The 20,305-nt window shown below is 32.7% G+C and overlaps 1 protein-coding gene across 1 annotated transcript in view; it reads left to right on the top strand.

Moving 5' to 3' along the window:
- LOC124542712 (neuroligin-4, Y-linked-like) overlaps window positions 1-20,305 on the top strand; it is a 76,847-nt gene that overhangs the window by 34,197 nt on the left and 22,345 nt on the right. The window contains exon 2 of the mRNA XM_047120633.1: window positions 19,623-20,127. Within this exon, the coding sequence (XP_046976589.1) occupies window positions 19,766-20,127 (362 nt within the window). The 5' untranslated portion in view covers window positions 19,623-19,765. The remainder of the gene's footprint in view (window positions 1-19,622; window positions 20,128-20,305) is intronic.

The raw sequence follows: 20,305 nt of genomic DNA, 5'->3' as shown, positions 1-20,305 counted from the left end.
TTTAGTTTATTTTTACATTTTGTTAAAAGTAAAAAGGATAGCTTGATAAAAACAATAAGTAAAAGGGATAACTAGATGTTTTAATTACGCAAAACGTATTACTACGTAAAACGCCTAAAGGCAAACGTCACAATTAGGACGTTTTCTAGTCTTCACTTTTTGCGCGTTAATAACATATCTGTTTACTAAAACATCATTGCACTGCTGGGTTTCCTCTACCTGTGAGAAGAAGGTTTGGAACATATTCCACCACGCTGTTCCAATGCGAGTTGGTGGAATACACATGTAGCAGAATTTTTATGAAATTAGACACAAGCAGGTTTCCCACGACCGCCGAGCTCTAGATGAATAACAAACACAAATTAAGCATATGAATATTCAGTGGTGCTTGCCTGGTTTGAAACCGCAATCATCTGTTAAGGCCATTTAGGATTTAACTAGTCAATATGCCTAATACTTTTAATTACATCCTAACAAAATTCGATTTATAATCTAGAGATTATAGATAAGATTGAATATTAATTTTGACTGAAAGGGATTTGCGAAAAGCGCTTCCATTAATCGAGCAAGTAAGCGCCTTAACTTAACCATATAGCGGGAATCAATCCACTCGCAATAAAAGCATTCCGTACTAAGTATCACGTCGGACACGTCGAATGACTTCATAAAAGACTCCCGAATCTTTCCACAAATAGGTCAAAAGTAAATGCTGAACGATTTTGTTAATCTAATCCATTTTCATTACTCAAGTATAAAATGTCCCACTTTAAATGTAATAGTCTCTTAAATAATTATTTAAATTTATACAATATTTCTATTATTACGTAATATAATGTAGAATTAAATAAAAATGTTAACAAAAAGAAAAACTGACTTCAAAGAAAACACTATTTTAAAACAAATGAATATGCACTAAAGAGTAATAAAAATAATTGCGTATTCTACATATTATTTTATAGTCCCCCTAAGTAAAATGAAATGAAAAATATTAGACTACTAAAAAGTCGATTTACGATTATATAACGTAGTTATAGTTATTGTTATATTTGGAGCCGGTGTCAGCACACGTACACGCCTCAAAATCAAAAGAAAGAAACGATACAAGCCCCTTGATTGACCCAGTACATTATCGTATAAAAAAAAATAAACAGACGAATTGAAATGAATAACCTCCTACTTTTTGAAATCAGTTCCTAGTAGACTACGGAACCCTAAAAAATATTTTCTCTTAATATAAATAAACTAAAATAAAAAAAATAAAACTTTAAGTAAACTGTAAACATATCAGTAAACATATCAGTGCCAAGCTAAGACCTCCCCTCTCGTTTGACACTTATTCTATTATGCTGCTGGAATGGAGTTGTTGGTAACAGGTCAGTTTCCTCAAGATACAAGATTTACAAACACAAACTATACGTGTTAATTCGGATGCACGTGTTCTGAAACTCGAACATCTCGGCTTCTTTTTAATATGTCAATAATGGAAATGACAGGATACTTTATCTAAATATATCTATCTATTTTAAATGTGAAAGTAACTCTGTCTGTCTGTCTGCCTGTCGTTTTTTGACAGCCAAACTAATATTGACGACCTCCGTGGTCGAGTGGTGTGTACACCGGTTTTCATGGGTACGCCACTTCGAGTTCCCGGGTTCGATTCCTGGCCGAGTCGATGTAGATTACCATTAGTTTTGTATTTTGTCTTGGGTCTGGGTGTTTGTGGTACCTTCTTTATTTTTGATTTTCCAAAACACAAGTGCTGTAGCTACTTACATTGGGATCAGAGTAATGTATGTGATGTTGTCTCATATTTATTTATTTATTAATATACCGAATTTGATAACAATTGGTATGAAGCAAATTTTAACTCCAAAGAAGGCATAGGCTACTTTTTTGCCTAACACATGACTCCCTAAAACGGGAGCGAAATCGCGGGCGGCAACTAGTATTATATAATTTTACATAATATTGCACCATTATCTATAAAAAGATATAGATTTTTCTAGAACTAACTATCCGTAAAGCCACGCACGAGTAGAATAAAGGTTATATTGAAAGACGAATATACAACGGGAAGTTAAAGTTTTTTTGGGTCATGAACCTTCCGGGGAGCAGTCAAAACAACTCGACGAATTTCCATTACAGTAAATGGCGGGTTGTAATAAATCATTGGTATTTTCATTTATTTAAGGATAGGCAACATTCATACACATATCATTTTGGTAGTTACGAATTAAAATACCGCAGAAAAAAAAACAATTTAGCGAATGCGCCAGCATAAGTTGGATTAGGTTTTGTTTATTTATTTATGATTTATATATTATATAAAAATATAATAATAAATAAATTAAAAATACCTGACTAAGCCTGTAAAAAAATGTACGCCACACATATTTTTTCGATAAATAGTTCGTAAGTCCATTTATATTTATTTCTTTTATTAGATAGCAATTATCAAACGAGCAAATTCGATTATAAAATTTAAAATTAAATTACATAACTTTTGGTATGTGATATATTAAAAAAAAAACAAATAAAGACACGAAGTTAAAACAAACTCATGAAGTGTTTATATAAATGAAAAACAAGAAAGGAGTTTCTAGGTCGTTTTTTTTTTAATTTTCAATTAAACCTCTAACAATATAGAGCTAAAGAAAACGAATTCCATTTATTAGATAAAACGAACCTATATAAAGTAATTGAGAAGTGGAAAAAGCATTTTTGCTCGAACGAGAAAGAAGCCGCAGGCGTATTTGAGTTAATTACAAAGTTACACAACCGTTCAGTTTACTAATTACAGACTGTACGAAATTTAGATCACGAAGTCGTCGACAATTCACGAATGAAGGCTTGAGCTTTTAATACACGCTTATAAACGCTGGATTATGTACGAGTAAACATTAAAGTTACGCCCTTTTAATATTCCACCGTTGAAATAAAACATCCTATAATTTTGCGAAGGTTATTCGAATGTGATATATAACACATGTGGCAGATGCATTTCATTCGACACAGGCAGGTTTCCTCGCAATTATTTGGCCATCGCGACCATTGCACCAACTTAAAGTAAGAATCGTTGGTAACGATTTTGTATATTATTATATTACGTAATTTAGTTTAGTGAGCGAATGTACGTGATTTTGGAAAGGAAGAATACAAAAGCAAATTAGAGAAGCAGAGCAGGAGGAAAAATTAAAAAAACAAGGTGACAGAAAAGGACAACAATTTTAAACTTTATATTCAGTAACTCTAGAATCATCACACTACGATAAGGTTCCAAATTATCATTTATTTTAAAGCGATGATACTTTTCATTCCAGAATGCATATAGTTCCAAATAAACACGAGACAATGACATGGCATATAATAAAACAGAATTCGTTTGGTTGCCAGTGCATTGATGTTCTGCCAAATTTATCTTAAATAGACGACATGTCGCCAACAATGAGAAAGTCCATGAATAAAACTCACTCGTCAAATGGCACATCTTTTCATACTGAAGCAGAATATAAACTCCAGCAAGTATTATTAAAACGAGCTGTGTAGTTATTTGTGTATGCACTTTTTATTGGTGGAGACAAAAATATTCTCTTGGTGAAATTGCTTTGTGCAAGTCTGTCTAGGTAAAAACCACCAACTCATCGTATATACTACTACGAAGCAATTAGTATATTATGTTGTATGAGTGAGTCAGTGTAACTAAACACACAAGTGACAACTCAAAGGTTTGGACGCCTTGGCGATGTAAGGATTGGTTAAAAATTTACGGCACTAATGTTTAAGAGTAGCTGTGACTACTCCACTGTGAGCCCAGATGGTCTGGTAGTTAGAACGCGTCCATATTAACCGATGATTGCGGGTTCAAACCCAGGCAAGCACCACTGAATATTCATGTACTTAATTTGTGTGTATAATTCATCTCGTGCTCGGCGGTGAAGGAAATCATAGTGAGGAAACCTGCATGTGTCTAATCTCATAGAAGTTCTACCACATGTGTATTCCACCAAATTGCTTTGGAACATCACACCAACCAACATATTCCAAAGAAAGAGAAGATCTTAGTCCTGCAGTGGGAAATTGACAGGCTATTGTGTGTTGTTGTAACCACTCACCAACGAGTAGCCCTTTCGCCTGCATAGTCTACAACATCTCAGATCGTAGCAAGGCTACCTTCAAATGTTAATTACTCTGCATGTACTTCAGATAATTAAGGAAGTACCAATAATTACCTCGTATCCAAATCATTAGTTATCACAAAAACGTTGAGATTATACGTCTGTTTTCGTCATGAGCCCTGAAAGGGTAATGTATAATCATGACATTATTTATTCTATTATACCAAAGGATTGCCTTCAGCATTATTAATATTCTGAATCGTTTTATCAAAAGTTTATACCGACCAGGATTGAGTGCAAAAAGCGAGGGATCAAAATTGGACATTAATAATAACTTCCTAGTGGTTTCGTTCCACCCCCTGACTAATTATTCTGCCATTAATCGTCAGTATCTCGTACTTCGATTTGAATGATAGGTTCACTCAACATTTTAATTGAAAAGGAAATCATTTAAAACAAAACAATATCTATCCCATACGTGTCTGCAAAGATGTTCTTTTCATACATGAAGCCTGGTTGACACGGGTCATAACAATGCAGTACAGTAAGCCAATCCATCACTGATTTGTTACTGGACTCGTGTGCACACCTAGTTTCAGGCCAGCTCAGTGCTGACTTTAAGTTGATAAATCAGTCCATCATTGACTAGCCATCCGATTTATTTTTGGGTCAAGTATGTCAGCCCAGTGCGAATGGTGTTGTATACACGCGTTCGTACAGTCTCTACCAGCTGTAGATTGTCCACGTATGTTTTTGTAGCTCAGTGGCCGTCTTACAATGGACTTACTGTCCTATCAACATGTAGTCACTGGGTTTAGTCACTGACCTCAATACCCTAACTACTGGTACTTGCACGGTTATTAATCCGCAACCATCAGTCAATATTCACGTCCTCTGGTACCTGGGCCGTCTCGGCTTTTATTTATATGTATATAACAAGTGTGTTTTTTTAATTCATCACTTTAGAAACCACTAGAATTATCAGTCTCTCTACTATATTGCACATTTATTACACACATAAACCTTTCTCTCGAATTAATATATCTATAGAAAATGCCTCACCAAAATCGTTTTGTAATTTTAAAGATCTAAGCATACTTAGGACAGACGGCGGTAAGCGACTTTGTTATATACTATCTTATGATAACGATGATAAGTAATAAAATAAACTGTCAGTCCGTGCATTGTATTCCACTTATAATTTGACTAACCTTTGTTCTATAATATTTTTGATAACAATCTAATATATAATGACAAAATTTGAAGATAATTATTACAATTTGTAATCCATGAAGCTTTAGAACTTTTTCACATTAAGCTATTTATTTATAGCTCTTACCCGGGTTTCTTCCTAATACACAAATGAATTCGCAATGGTTCTAAAACAAATTTATCATTAGAATTAACACTATCACATAAAATTAATATATTCGAAATCACTAAGGCATACACTTAAGTAGAATTCAAATTAATATTAAATTACGAACGTGCGTATATTATACGTGTATTATTATGATAATTGTCTTTTGATAATGAAGCATTTGGATTAAGATCATGAGAGATGTAACATATTGGCATTTAGTATCATTTATTGCTATGAATAATTAATTGCTTAAATATGAGTCAGAGCAATGTGTGTAATATATTAAAGTCGGATTAATAATATTATTGCTAGTGATAATGATATACAATATTATAATCAATTAAAGCCTGCGTCTGTGTTTGTAAATTCAATACAAACACACACGCAGGCTTTAATTGATTACTCTAATCTCAGGAACTATCGTATAAAGTAAAGTAAAGTAACAGCCTGTAAAGTTCCCACTGCTGGGCTAATGGCCTCCTTTCCCATTAAGGAGAGGGTTTGGAAAATATTCCACCACGCTGTTCCAATGCGGATTGGTGGAATGCACATGTGGCAGAATTTCAATGAAATTAGACACAAGCAGGTTTCCTCACGATGTTTTCCTTCACCGCCGAGCACGAGATGAATTATAAACACAAATGAAGCACATATATATAGTGGTGCTTGTCTGGGTTTGAACCCGCAATTATCAGTTAAGATGTACGCGTTCTAACCACTGAGCCATCTCAGCTCGCATAAACTATTAATCTATTTAAAAGAAAGAAAATAAGAATGTTTATTTAGAACACGGCTCAATTATAAAGAGAATAAAAAATAAATACTTAATATAATAAGTAGACAACATTAATCTACAAAAAAAACAACAAAAAGGAAAGGAAATATATAAAAAAGAAATTTGGTAAGCTATGATAACTTGGTCAGGTCCTAAATAGGTGAGCCACCTATATGTAGCTCACAACTAAAAGCGAAAACTGAAGTTCAATGGTATCTTATGTTCTGTAAGGTGTATAAATTATTTCTTGTATTTAAAAATAGCCTAAAAATGTATTATTTTAGAGTTTCATTGACAGAGCTGCAAAGGTTATAGAAAGTCAACATTTTTTTTTCTCGATCAAAACATTTCACTTCTTTATTGATTATAAAAAAATCTAGCACGGGTCCCAAAATAGTCATTATACTTGAAAAAACCTATCTAGTATATTAAAAAAAAGTACTGAACCCAAACGCACACACAACTCTATCAAATAATTACATTCATTAATTAAATTGTTAATTCGTTATAATATACTTCATTAAACATAAAACACGTACTGTTTATGTTAACGGGCGTATTCATTGCGCTTGTAAAAAGATTTCTGCGCAATATTCACGTCGTCGTTCGTGTAATGAGAGGACCACGGTAAGTTGCTATTTAGAAGCAAAAACGAGAAACGTGAGCGACTAAAACAAAACAACGCATCCACAGAAACCCTCTCATTTACATACGACTTGTAACTATCATCCTTCGTGTTTTTGATACTGGATAAACACTTTAATAAATTGATTAAAATAAAATGGCGACAGTTTTAAATTTGGAATGTCTCTTGAGTAGTGATGACGTCATGGTTACATAAATTCTAAAATCAAATTTATGTGGTAGTACCTGTACAGATGAATTTGCAAAGTCCTACCACCAAGAAAAAAGTCTTGCCAGCCATTAAACACTTAAGTGACCATGACAAAGAAACCACATTTAATTACCTATCGCAGTTTATCAAATCATTCATTTGATAATTTTGGTATTTACATTTATTTAAAATATTTTATAACTTGACGCTTATCTTTGAAAAAAAACTGTTGTACTGATTATGCCGATTGAATGCATGAAACGAACTTCTCAGTATGTTATACATTTTCTTTCTAGTAGAATAGTCTAGCTCGGTGCACGAGTCGATAATAGATTATTATTATTAGATTATTATTATTAAAGCACGACAAATGTTATCGTGTCAATTCTTTTTTAAATTTTTAAATATAAGACAACATCACATTACTCTGCTCCCAATATAAGTAGCTAAAGCACTTCTGTTATGGAAAATCAGAAATAACGACGGTACCACAAACACCTAAAACTAATGATAATCTTCATTGACTCGGCCGGGAATCGAACCCGGGACCTCGGACCATCGAGGTCGTCAAATAACATTATAACAAATAACATTTTAGTACCTATATTGAATATCATTTTTAAACCACTAAATTTAAAAGCAGTGGTTATGGTTATGGGTGGCCCATTTGACTACCACTGCTGTAAAACAATAATTAAAAAAGGAAATGATCAAAAAGATACGCCTATAACTAGTGAGCGTGATTTTTATTCTTACTTATATAAATCTATCGATCTTATTACAAGGAAGAATTCATTTATTATCATCGGAATACCCTCGAAGCCTACTATGATGGAAAAGGATAATGAACCTATCAACATGGCACAGATGTCAACTTCGAGTATCTAAGGCGATATATATATTTTAATATAATACAACTACTATTATTATCTATATCTATAATAGTACATAAAGCCTTTACAGATTACACGACTGGAGTACTTTAAGTTGACAATTAATTATCAGTACATAATTATAATTAATTAACACAAGTTGCAAATAGGTATACGTTTAAATGAAATAGTTGAGGCTGTACTACATTGTTTGTGATCTTACGTTGAGTGAGCAAGCTATTTCGAATTTCAAATAAGGAATCTTAACAAGCGTTTAATCAAGAAGTCTAGTGACTAAATTAAACATGTACAAATATATTTTTTATGTGAAAGGAAATTGGCGTAAAGTATGAGAAGGTATTGTATGCCGTGACTGTTGATTATTTATATGGCTAGACTAGCTTTGCTTTGCGTTTCTGAATTTAATAAAAAAAAAGTTATTGTTACGTTCTTAGATTTTATTATAATTTTATTTATGTATAAGACAGCTTTTGTGATATTAATATGTTGGTAGGGGGCACTCGACGTCACAGCAGAGTGGTGGCATACTGGACAGTATTTGGACTTCATCTGTATTTGATATATAATTCTATAATAGAATTGCCGTAAGTTACTCCTTATTGTATTAGTTATCTGCCAGTGAAAGTCTAAATCGCTCCAGCCATTCCAGAGATTAGCCGGAACATACAGACAGACATACAAAAATTGTTTAAATGTTCTTACTTATGCATTAAGTGAAAAGCGGTTGTTTTAATAGAGACTCTAGAATGTCTAAAGTTAGAACTATGTCAAATGTATAAATAAACTGTCAGAGTGGCCATCGAGTCGAAAAAAAGCTTACGCGCACTAATACAGAAGCATACGTGTGACGAGTGTAGCTGTCACACACACCAACATAATAAAGTTAGCTCGTTTCATTTAGTCCTTTCCGGTCGCACTCTATCTAGATATATACGAGTATAAATAATTTTAGGCCGCGTCACCAAAAGCCATGACGCTCTCTTATGCCGTGACTCTTCTCTCCGCAAACTCTCTATTACATAGTGCGTAATAAATATTCGTTACTTCTTTCCTTATTATTTACATGAATAAGATAATTTATTTGAATGAAGAAAATTAATACTTATTTATTTTAATGCGTACAATTATGGCTTAAATCATATATACAATAATTTTTCGATATCTGTCTTAAACTCTATATCTTTCTCTTTCTCTCTTTTCGTAATATTGAAAGCCCTCTTGGTGATCGAATAAGGTTCCTCCAAATCTGTTTTATATTAGTTCGCAATTCGCTTGAAGACATAGCTGGTATATAATAGTTTAGAGCACTCGTTGGTTCGCGGTATTTCTGTAGCTGGAATTCGTTGCGTGTAAACTCTTTGGTATATATGGAGCCAGATATGAGGCAGAGTTATGTGTATAAATGTATGTTTATTTTTGATATGGCAGGTATGACCGATTCTCAAGTTTTACTATCATGATGTTACTACCATATTGTATTTTAGGAAGCCCATGATTTCCTATTTGACGTGTCCGTTAATGGCAAATTTGCCTGGTTTGGCGATAAAAAGTCACATTTGGTTTTAATACTTCCGTTAGGAATGATAGCGTTGGCTTTTGTTATTGTAAGTGTAGCAATACTTGGATTTGAGATGTATCTAATAATAAGGCATTTGGTATTGAAGTTTATCTTAGAGATAGTAGAAGCCCTATTAAGTATTACGCTACAAGAGTCTCTGATTAGCGAGTGATTCCCAAGAGTTCAGGGGGATATTACAAGCAGTCAGGTTTCGCTTACAAACGTCTTTGTATCGACAGTATTGTTCTCCAGGTTTACTGGTCTTTTTAATGATTGAAGCACAAAGGATACTTCATCTATAGCTCCGTGTAGGAATGCATTAATAATGTTAAAATTATATTGTTATACCGTCAAATAAATCAAAATACAAAAATATTTATATAAATTTTTCGATCCAGCGGTACTTATACATTTAATTCGTTTTTTAAAAAGCGTTTAACAAGCGTTAAAACCTCCTTGAACAAAGTTGGGTTTGATTGATTAACTTTTGTATTATGTTTGCATAATCAGCACGAGAACGGTTTTAAATTTCCCGTTTAAAAATAAAAAAATGTAAATTTTAACAAGACGGCAACAAATACCTTGTTTTTTTATTCCGTTAACATAATTAGCTGAGACGGACGATGGCGAGAAAATAACATTTGAACGACGAATGTTTTATGCTTCCATTACACTTTGAGAGATGAGATTAAAATAGGAGTCAGCTTGTGAGGGACGATTGGAAATCAATTATGGATGTCGCCACATTTCCACGAGGCGATGGATCTTATTCAAACGTCAATTTAAATTCCATTTATACTGAGATTGTTCACAGCATCCGCTGATTTATTTGTCTTTGATAATTAGTCTCGACGGATTAGAAATTGATGGCGTCATGTTTACAAAAACTTTATAATCTGTAATAATGAAATACGAAAGTAGCTCTGTTACGGATTACACTGAATCATCGAACGCTATTTCAATCACTTTGGTATGAAGCAAGCTTGATCCCAAAAAGTGGACATACTTTTTACACCCCTAACACGCGAATAAAGTTGCAGACGAAAAGTAGTTATTAATAGGAATTTGTTGCTAATATATTTATAGAAGATATATTTTACTTGGTGGTATGGCTTTGTGCAAGCCCACCTGGGTAGGTACCATCATCATCAGATATTCTTCCGCTAAACAACAGTACGCAGTATTGTTGTGTTCCGACTCGAAGGGTGAGTGAGCCAGTATAACTACAGGCATAAGGGACACAGCATCTTAGTTCCCAAGGTTGATGGCGCATTGACGATGTAGGGAATAGTTAATATTTCACACAGCGTCATTGTCTATGGGTGATGGTGACCACTTACCACCAGGTGGCCCATATGCTCGTCCACCAACCTATTTCATAAAAAAAAGATAAGATGCCACGGAATCAAATTACTGAATCGAATGACAAACAACAGTAGGACTAATCGGTAGCAAGAAACGTTTATCTCGAGGGCAAGGTTGATGGCGCAATGATGACGTAAGAAATGCAAGAAAACGGTATCAATATGTTTTGAAGTTTATATTAAAATTATTTTTTATTCCTTGCGCTGCTTTTTATACCGTTCTTCTTTATTTCTAGTAATATTAAGATTGAATTAAATGCGTATACAGCTGCTTCCAAGTCTCGACGCAGAAAGCGGCATGTGTTAAATTTATTTTCGACTTATTTATATATAAAATATTACAAAAACATCGAAGAATAGATAAGTTTTTAATATTTAAATTTAATTAATTAAATAAAATTAGTATTCTCAGTACCTCGACATAGTTAAGGCCATAGTTATCAGAATGAATTTCTCTTTTTAATAAAATCTAAAAACGGGAATAGATGATGCAAGAACGAAGCTGCCATTCCGTTAAATGGTAAAGGTAGATATATTAGTAATTCATTGATATTATTCTATATAAAATAATTATTAAATAGTTATTTTTCAAAAGTTTTTTACACTCCATAATTTAGGCTGTGCGCCGATAATTCATACAAACAATTTTATATATTTCTATTTACTATGTAGGTTTACGTGAATCGTTACGTATTTTCAAACGTAAAATAATACATTCAAATTTTACGACCAGTACGCTTTTGTGAAAATAGATGCGCATGTTAAAAAAAGTACACAGAACGTCATGTAACTACGTTCGCGTAAATCACACAAATTGTATAAAACGTTTTCAAAACCGAATGAAATATAAATAGTAAAACTGCATGTAAAAATTTCATTGCTAGACTTTTGGAGCTTATTCCAGCGCGTTGCTCGAATAGGCGTCGGTCACACATGTTGAGGAAATTCATTTCACACGAGCTGGTTTCTTAGGATATAAATACAATCTTAATACAATGTTCTCATCATTTCGTTCATTCTTCTGCCCCTATCCCAATTTTATTTGGGGTCGGCGCAGCATGTCTTCTCCTTCCATACTTCTCTGTCAGATGTCATCTCACAAGTAACATTCTTTCTAACCATATCGTCTTTCACACATTCCATCCATCGTTTCCTTGGTCGTCCTGATGAAATATGTCATACTGTTTGAGTAAACTTTGAAAATAAACATTAACGGATAAACAGCCTGACCTTATGTATATGTTATTTTTTTTTTGGAATCAGTTAAAACATTCGATTCACACTTTTCAACTATCATAATTTTTACAGAAAAAGTCATCCAAATTTGTTCATTATAATAAAAAAAATATTTATAATTAATTATTTTACGAACATTTTTTGCTTACAAATTTTCATCGCGTTCAAAGCTTTGCCGTTAAGGTATTCATTCTAAAGTCATTACGGATTATCGAATATTGAAAATTTATAATGAAAATTCGTTCAAGTTTTAGACGTTTTCAAACTATTTAATTTTAAATCAATTATAAACTTCAATGGATTTTGTAAAACCATAAATGTAAAATATTTAAATTAATTTTACATTCGGTTTATAGTGACTTTATTTAATAAGCATTAACATGCATAGCATTGACTACACTAACTACATACAACCCTCAAACATTAAAGGGTATTGTTGGGGTTTGGTTTATGTGTGTGTAGTTATGTAGCTACAGGCACAAGTATTCCCTTGTTACAACATCTTAGTTACCAAGGTTGGTCCAACATTGGCTGTGCATTTTTTATAATCATTTTAATTTGTTGCTTACCAATTGCCAACTAATGGCACATCTACCTTTCATTAATATAAAGTATTACATTGCATAAAAAAACTTACCGCTGTCTGTTAGTATATATGCTTAGATCTTCAAAACTACGCAACGGATTTTGTTGGAGTTTTTTTTTTATGGATTGATTCAGAGTTTATATTATATATATAACAATCACAATATAGTAGAGAGACACGGATCATTTAAGGTTAGAAAACTCTAAATCAAATTTTCCTAAATAAACACTATTTTTTACGCTAACATTGCAAAGCTTTCTGAACCCTACAAGATGGATCAAAGTAATGTACTACAGTATTGTGCACTTTAAAAAGGAACGAGAGTGAATGGCTTATTTTCGAAGCGATTTTAAGCTGTACATAATTAATCCTCATTCAATTAGGTGTCCTAAATACACTGTACACTTCATATTGATCAATATGCTATAAGCATGTAATTTAAATTAATATTTTCGAAGATCGAAGATATTACAAATTGAAAATTCAAGGACATAGCGGTTTGTATAAAGACAAAAAGCTATGATATTTGTATATGATGACATTGTGTAGTATATATACAATGAGATTTTCTACCGTTCGAAGGCGGGCGGGTTATTAGAATATTATAAAAAAAAAAAAAAATTCCATACATAAACCATGTCAAGTGATAAATTCAATGATAGATATTCGTCATAAATATAGCATACATTGTATTTCGAATGCTTTTGATTAGATTTCTCTTTATTTCCTCATCAACGCGACTTCGGAGTTACGGCCGTTATTGATTTATCGGGCGTTCTCGCGAGGAATATCGAATGAGCAATTCGTCATATTTTAGACATTCAGGGATAGAAGGTTTCGAGACTTCGAGTGTACTTTCTTACGATTTTCCTCATCGTTAAATAAACGATAGCACCCATTGATTCCGATTGACTTTGAAGTATGTTTCAATAAGCGGTAATATTTTTTATTACTTTATTGTTATACGTCGAACGCTCTTTGTGTTACGTAGTTATGTGTTTTATTTGATTTAATTTAATACAAGTCACATATATACATATACACATGAATACAATCGAATTATCTTATGACACGATAACTGCACATACAAAATTGGTTATGTTCTCATTTTGAAGAGCTTCTTAAGATGTGGATGTGCAGAGAAACAAAGAGTTTTCCTGATTGAAATTTAATAAGTTGTTTTAATTTAACAAAAAATAATTTAGGAGAGCGGAAAAAGTTACTGACCGGTTAGATTTAGCGGTACACAGAGAACTTGCACATGTCAAGTTTCCTCACAATGTTTCTCTGCACCGCCAAGAGAGATGAATTATAAACACAATTTAAGCACATGAAAATTCAGTGCTAAACCACTGGGCTATCTCGGCTCTATTGAACAAACTTGTTGCAATTAGTTATAAAACCTGAAACCCTGAAGGCCGTAGACATATTTTATACATAACATCTGATCCCTTTAACGCGAGCCAAGTCTAATTAATACAAAATATCTAAATTTAACAATTTAACGTAATTGATTGAGCTGATATTTGATTATATTTGATTATAGTTATTAGTTTTATCCTAAGCAACCTCCGTGGGGTGCACACCGGTTTTCATGGGTACACTACTCCGAGGTCCGGGGTTCGATTCCCGGCCGAGTCGATAAAGAAAAAGTTCATTCGTTTTCTTACATTGGGATCAGAGTAATGTATGTGATGTTATATACTATTTATTTATTTATATCGTATACAAAGATTTTAAAGTAAACTGTAAATTATAGAATTATATAGAGTAATTACTGAGTTTCTTACTCGTTCTTTTCGATAGAATCTGCATTCCGAACCGGTGGTACCTTCACTTATATTAAACGACAATTCAAAAATTGCTTTCAAAAGCCTACTTGAATAAAGCAAATTTTGATGTTGATTGATTTTGATTATTCGAATAAAAAAAATTACATGTTTGAATGAAACTTTTTAGAACGTGAAGACAAGTAGCGAGTTCTCAATTAGATTAAGAGTCTTAAAACTTTATGTTCGAAGGACCATTTAGTGAAAGCCCCTGGATTCAATTCTGATTACACAGACTTTTGTTGTACGTACTCGTACTTCATTTATTTCAAGAGAACTAGAAATATGAGGAATCGTTGAAAGCGGCATTGTTCTGGCTTTCATTCTGAAAATAGTTTTTGTGTTCTTAATTTAAAATTTCACAAAAGATATCTCATGATATGTATTATTTATAGTTGTAGTTTATCCATATATAATTAATATTAAACGAATCACTTTTTATTAAGTGTGTGTGTATGAATACATGTTACATATTCCAAAAGAACATTTTTTACAACTGTAGTCTGAATGTTTGTTTGGTAATTCTTGGAATAGCTGGACTGATTTTGACGGGACTTTCATTGGAAGATAGCTGATGGATTAAGGAGTAACTTAAGCTACTCTTATTTTAGAATGATATATAAAGTAATAATAAAGTCATTGTGAAATGTCCATACTGTCCAGAACCGCGCGCAAACCTCACACATGACATCACACCGCCGTCACATCGGGAGCTTGCTAACGGCAACTTAATATCACAAAAAATGCCTAATACAGAATTTATAAGTAATAGTAAAATCTGCGAAGTGGACAAATACTTTTTATTAAATTTAAATGCGCACTCTCAATGCGCAAATGTCTCTTACAGTTGAATTACAGTATTTTTTCATCATATTCAGTATATATTATATTATTTTATAGAACCTTTTTGTCTTCTTTATTCTGATCATCCATAAAATTATGAGACATTCATAACTCTAATTCTCTCATAAAACTTAATAACTTTAAATTATTATTTTTTTAGTTTTAATTCCGCCAACGTTGCTTAAGTAAGATGGATCTCATTTTCTGTTGGCCCTATAACAACTTGGTGGTAGGGCTTTGTGCAAGCCCGCCTGGGTTACCACCCACTCATCAGATATTCTACCGCTAAACAACAGTACGCAGTATTGTTGTATTCCAGTTTGGAGAGTGAGTGAGCCAATGTAATTACAGGCCCAAGGGACATAGCGTCTTAGTTCCCAAGGTTGGTGGCGCATTGACGATGTAAGGAATAGTTAATATTTCTTGCAGCGTCATTGTCTATGGGTGATGACCACTTACCATCAGGTGGCTCATATGATCGTCCGCCAAATTATTCCATAAAAAAAAAACAAAGCCACCAACAACAAAAAAAAAGATCATATTATCATCCTGATTGATGATTATAAATGTGAAAGTAACTCTTTCTGTCTGTCGCTCTTTGAAGACAAAACCACTGAACCGAGTTCGCTGAAATTTGATGTGAAGCAAACTTGAACTTCAGGAAAGTTCACAAAGGCTTTTTTGCCTAACACATGACAACCAACACCATAAAATGCGAGTAAAACCGCGGGTGACTAGTACTAAATATTTCGACCTCAAATTCTAAACAAGCTTCAAACATTATTCAGGCCATGTTTTATATATAACACGAAAAAAAGCTATTAATAAAATATTTCGCTCAGCTTTAAATTCACCAGCGTAATCAAAGGCTTACGTTGAATCAGTTTCATCCAAAAAACATCGTAAATTAATGAAACAAAAAGGTTTTCAATTTAATATTATATTAACTGTGTAATTAAAAATGTATTTCATTCGTAATCATTTCGCGGAATCGTGTTTTTTTTACGAGTATGTTGTTTCTGGCGTTTTAATGATAAAAGCTAACCTTTTTTTTGTTCTTGCTTTGTTATTAATAATGTATCACTCTTTTTAAAAATGGAATAAGTACGTCACTAATTCTTTCATGTGTTGTATTGTGCGTACAATATTGTACTTGGCAGGTTCAATATCGAATGCCATTTATACTAATTATAAATAGTCGAGTTCCTTGACGGCTATTCTTGGTAAAATCTACAATCCGAACCGTTGTCGTACCCGTAATAAGATGAAACTATATAATATAAAGTTATATAATACGTCATATCCCTTGTGCGGTTAGTAACACTGGCTCACTTATCCTTCAAATCGGAATACAACGCTAAGTATTGTTGTTTGGCGGTAGAATATATGATGAGTGGGTACCTACCCAGAAAACGTTCTACCACCAAGAAATCTTAATAATTATTTATTCCATATCTATAGTAATGTGTATAAGGTAATAAAATTTGTTTGTTTGGATTTAGGAAGTAATCTCGGGAGCTATTGATTTATTTTACTGACAGAAAGTTATTTATTATTGAGTGCTATATGATACAGGCTCATAACATATAAATCGTATCCATTTGACACCGTATTGTCGCTAGTTTTAAATAATGTAAAATATTCGATTATCAAACTGGTTTGTCTATTCTGTGGTCTAAAGATTCAAGTTCCATTCGTTTGTATGTGTGAGTGTGCATGTATATTAAATTGAGTTTGTAGTTTTTTCATTCTCGAATGCGAAAGCGGGTAATTTTCACGCCTGTTTACGCGTTTCACGCTTGTTCACAATTTGTTTATTGGCTGCGACCTAAGCGTGAACACAAACGCATTCACACCCGCACGTGTATTTATTTTATTTTCACGCAATTATAGTTAGTCAAAGTAAACAATATCACGGGTAAAGCATAAGCTAACATTTAGTTGAAGAGTGAAGTGAACAATCGAGAATGTAGATGATTACGTATTTTGAGAAGTAAGAGCTAATTTGTAACGTAATAAACAATAATCTGAGGCTCTTTTAAGACTAAAGCGAATAATAAGTTAAATAATTGTAAGGAATCGTGACACAATGGTGTCTCTTAAATCCTAACCAGGAAGATTAGAAAATGTATTGAAAGTGAAAGCACATGTCACGTGACCAATTATTTCTATCTCTTTGTGGCTTACATAATCTTGTATGTAACATACTATTACAATTATAAATTCTTACTTTTTATCATATATGTTGGTTTGTCCTTACTTCACTCAGTAACAATATGAGGAATAAATAGATACATACATAATTATATTTAACGATCATGACTGTATTTTTAAATGTTGAAGAATAGTGACTACTATTTACTACTACCGAACGGGTGGTAGCTTCACTTATAGTTATAGTTGTTAAATGACGATTCAAAAGTGCTTGTAAGTCTACTTGAATAAAGTATATTTTGATTTTGATTTATGTTATATTGCATATATTTAAGTACTAGATACTAGTTATTTAGCCTTGAGGTATTAATCTGAGATCTGATCAATATTGTTTCCCATGCAATAGGGACGGTCGTTGATGTGGGACGCTACATGCGCTAACACTGATGATTTTTAGAGTAACTGTTAGTTTTATTTGAATATAGTTAAGGTCTCCATTACAACAGTAGCCCACTGCTGGGCTAAGGCCTCCTTTCCCTTTTGAGTAAAAAGTATGGAACATATTCCACACTGTTCCAATGCGACTTGGTGGAATACACATGTGGCAGTTTTTCTATGAAATTAGACACATGTGGGTTCAGTGGTGCTTGGCTGGGTTTGAACCCGTAATCATCGGTTAAGATGCATGCGTTCTAACCACTGGACCATCTCGGCTTTCCAGTTATAACAATTGTTATGAAAATAATTTTGATATGCTTAAACATTTGGATGCCTATTTAGTTTTCTCTTTCCAAGTCCCCCGTCACTCTAAAACAGAGATACCGATTAACGGCTGTTTAATAAATCCTTTCACGTTCAGCGAAGCACGAAGGCTAGCTAGCTATACCGCCTATTTTTACCACAGCAAACAACTCACGGATCAAACATTACTTATCAAGTAATTGTAATAAAACGGTTGCTATAAAAGCACTACGTGTGTTTTTAAGGAAAGTCTCACGTCATAATATCATTTTAGCCTCAATTTTTTCACGAAGAACGAATACATTTTTATCATAATAAATTTACAATAACGAGCGTGTAGCCCCGTACGTTATATCCGGTTTTTAGAACCTTTCTCTTTAAAATTCACGCGTAAAATATAATAAACAAAACACGACTTTTAATTTATATTTTCTGTACCATGTTTAGGGAATACTTTATTATTTTATTATTGTAATGAAATTTTATGAGATACATGTTAACTGAAAATAAATCTGCTTAATGTATCATTAAAGTGTTAGGTTATACTTTGTTCATTGATTTATTTCTTACCCATTGAAATATACGTCATTACAAGCATATTTGTTTTTTTTTTCGAAACTATGCGTGTACTGATTTAAAGATAACAAAATTTAAGGGTCTCTGTATACTTAAACTGTCTTTTAATCAGAAGCTATTTAGTCATTCCGAATATTATGAATCGATCAATATAAATAAGTTACCAAGCCGGGCGATAAAACAACGATACGACAACAACTAAGTAGTTAGGTATATATATATATATATATATATTAGGTTTTATTCAGTCTAAAATGTGTTTATACATCTAGTCTATACAGTGATAGAAAACATCGCGATGAAACTTGCATATATAATATTTAGTCCCGTATTAAATTCACATATTGGAATCAGCTTTCATACTCCAAAATTATCCTTCTCTTTTTTTAAGGTAGCATAGCATTAACCCAGTAGAGAATAAACTTGTTACTTTCTTTATAGGCGAATGTGTTGATTTGAGATACAAGACAGTACACTCGTGTGTTTGTTAAATAAGAACGTGAAACAAATAAGAAAATAATTTAATTAACATTGATTAAGTGATATTTATTATTCTTTCGTAAATGATTACTAGTCTAATTTATTTCAATTATCTCTTGACTTTGTTTACTTAGAAATTTCATTAGTTTATAAACTTGTCAAATAAGTTATACGATGGATGAAACTAGAGAGTAAAGCGAGATTAAACTCGATACTCTTGACAGATTCGAATTAATTGGACTTGAATACAATTAGAACTATTCCTTTGTTACAGGTACAATAAAAGGCAACTCCAACAACACAGCCGGACAATGGACGACTCCTAACACGATCGTAACAAATATGCAATGAAAATATACATAGAAAAAGTTATAAATAAATTAGGAAATGTATTCGCAGAGGTGATATACGAGGACAATGGCCATCAATAAACTGCCATTACACATCTGCAATTCAATAAAACAGTATTCGTTGAGAGTGAACAATTTATTAAATGTTATATTAAAAATTCAACAGAATAACGTTGTGAAACGAAAATGCAAATTAGAATCTCAGGAGAGATTTACATTAGTGGTACTATTAGTGTTACTGCTGAGTGTGAATTCGAGTGGAAACAGTTTTAGTGGTGGCAGAAATTCTATGCTAAGGACCAGAATTATAGGTACAAGATACGGTAAATTGCAAGGAGTAATACTTCCTATGGATCAACATAAATATTTAAAACCGGTAGAAGCATATTTAGGTGTTCCGTACGCAACGCCTCCTACAGGATCTAATAGGTATGACAGAAAACACTAAAGTTTTACATTCAATTAAAAAATCATAAGTAAGTAGTGTGTATGAAAAATTTTTGTTAACCATTATTATTTTATAGAACTTTCTTGATGATTGATTATTGTTTGTTATTGAGGAAGTTATAATGTTATCATAAAGAAAAACACAACGCCTACGTAGACT

The sequence above is a fragment of the Vanessa cardui genome, chromosome 2 (genome assembly GCF_905220365.1).
Source record: "Vanessa cardui chromosome 2, ilVanCard2.1, whole genome shotgun sequence".
NCBI classification, from domain to species: Eukaryota; Metazoa; Arthropoda; class Insecta; order Lepidoptera; family Nymphalidae; genus Vanessa; species Vanessa cardui.
The sequence above is the reverse complement of the archived record's forward strand: the minus strand, read 5'-3'. Positions and strand labels throughout refer to the sequence as shown.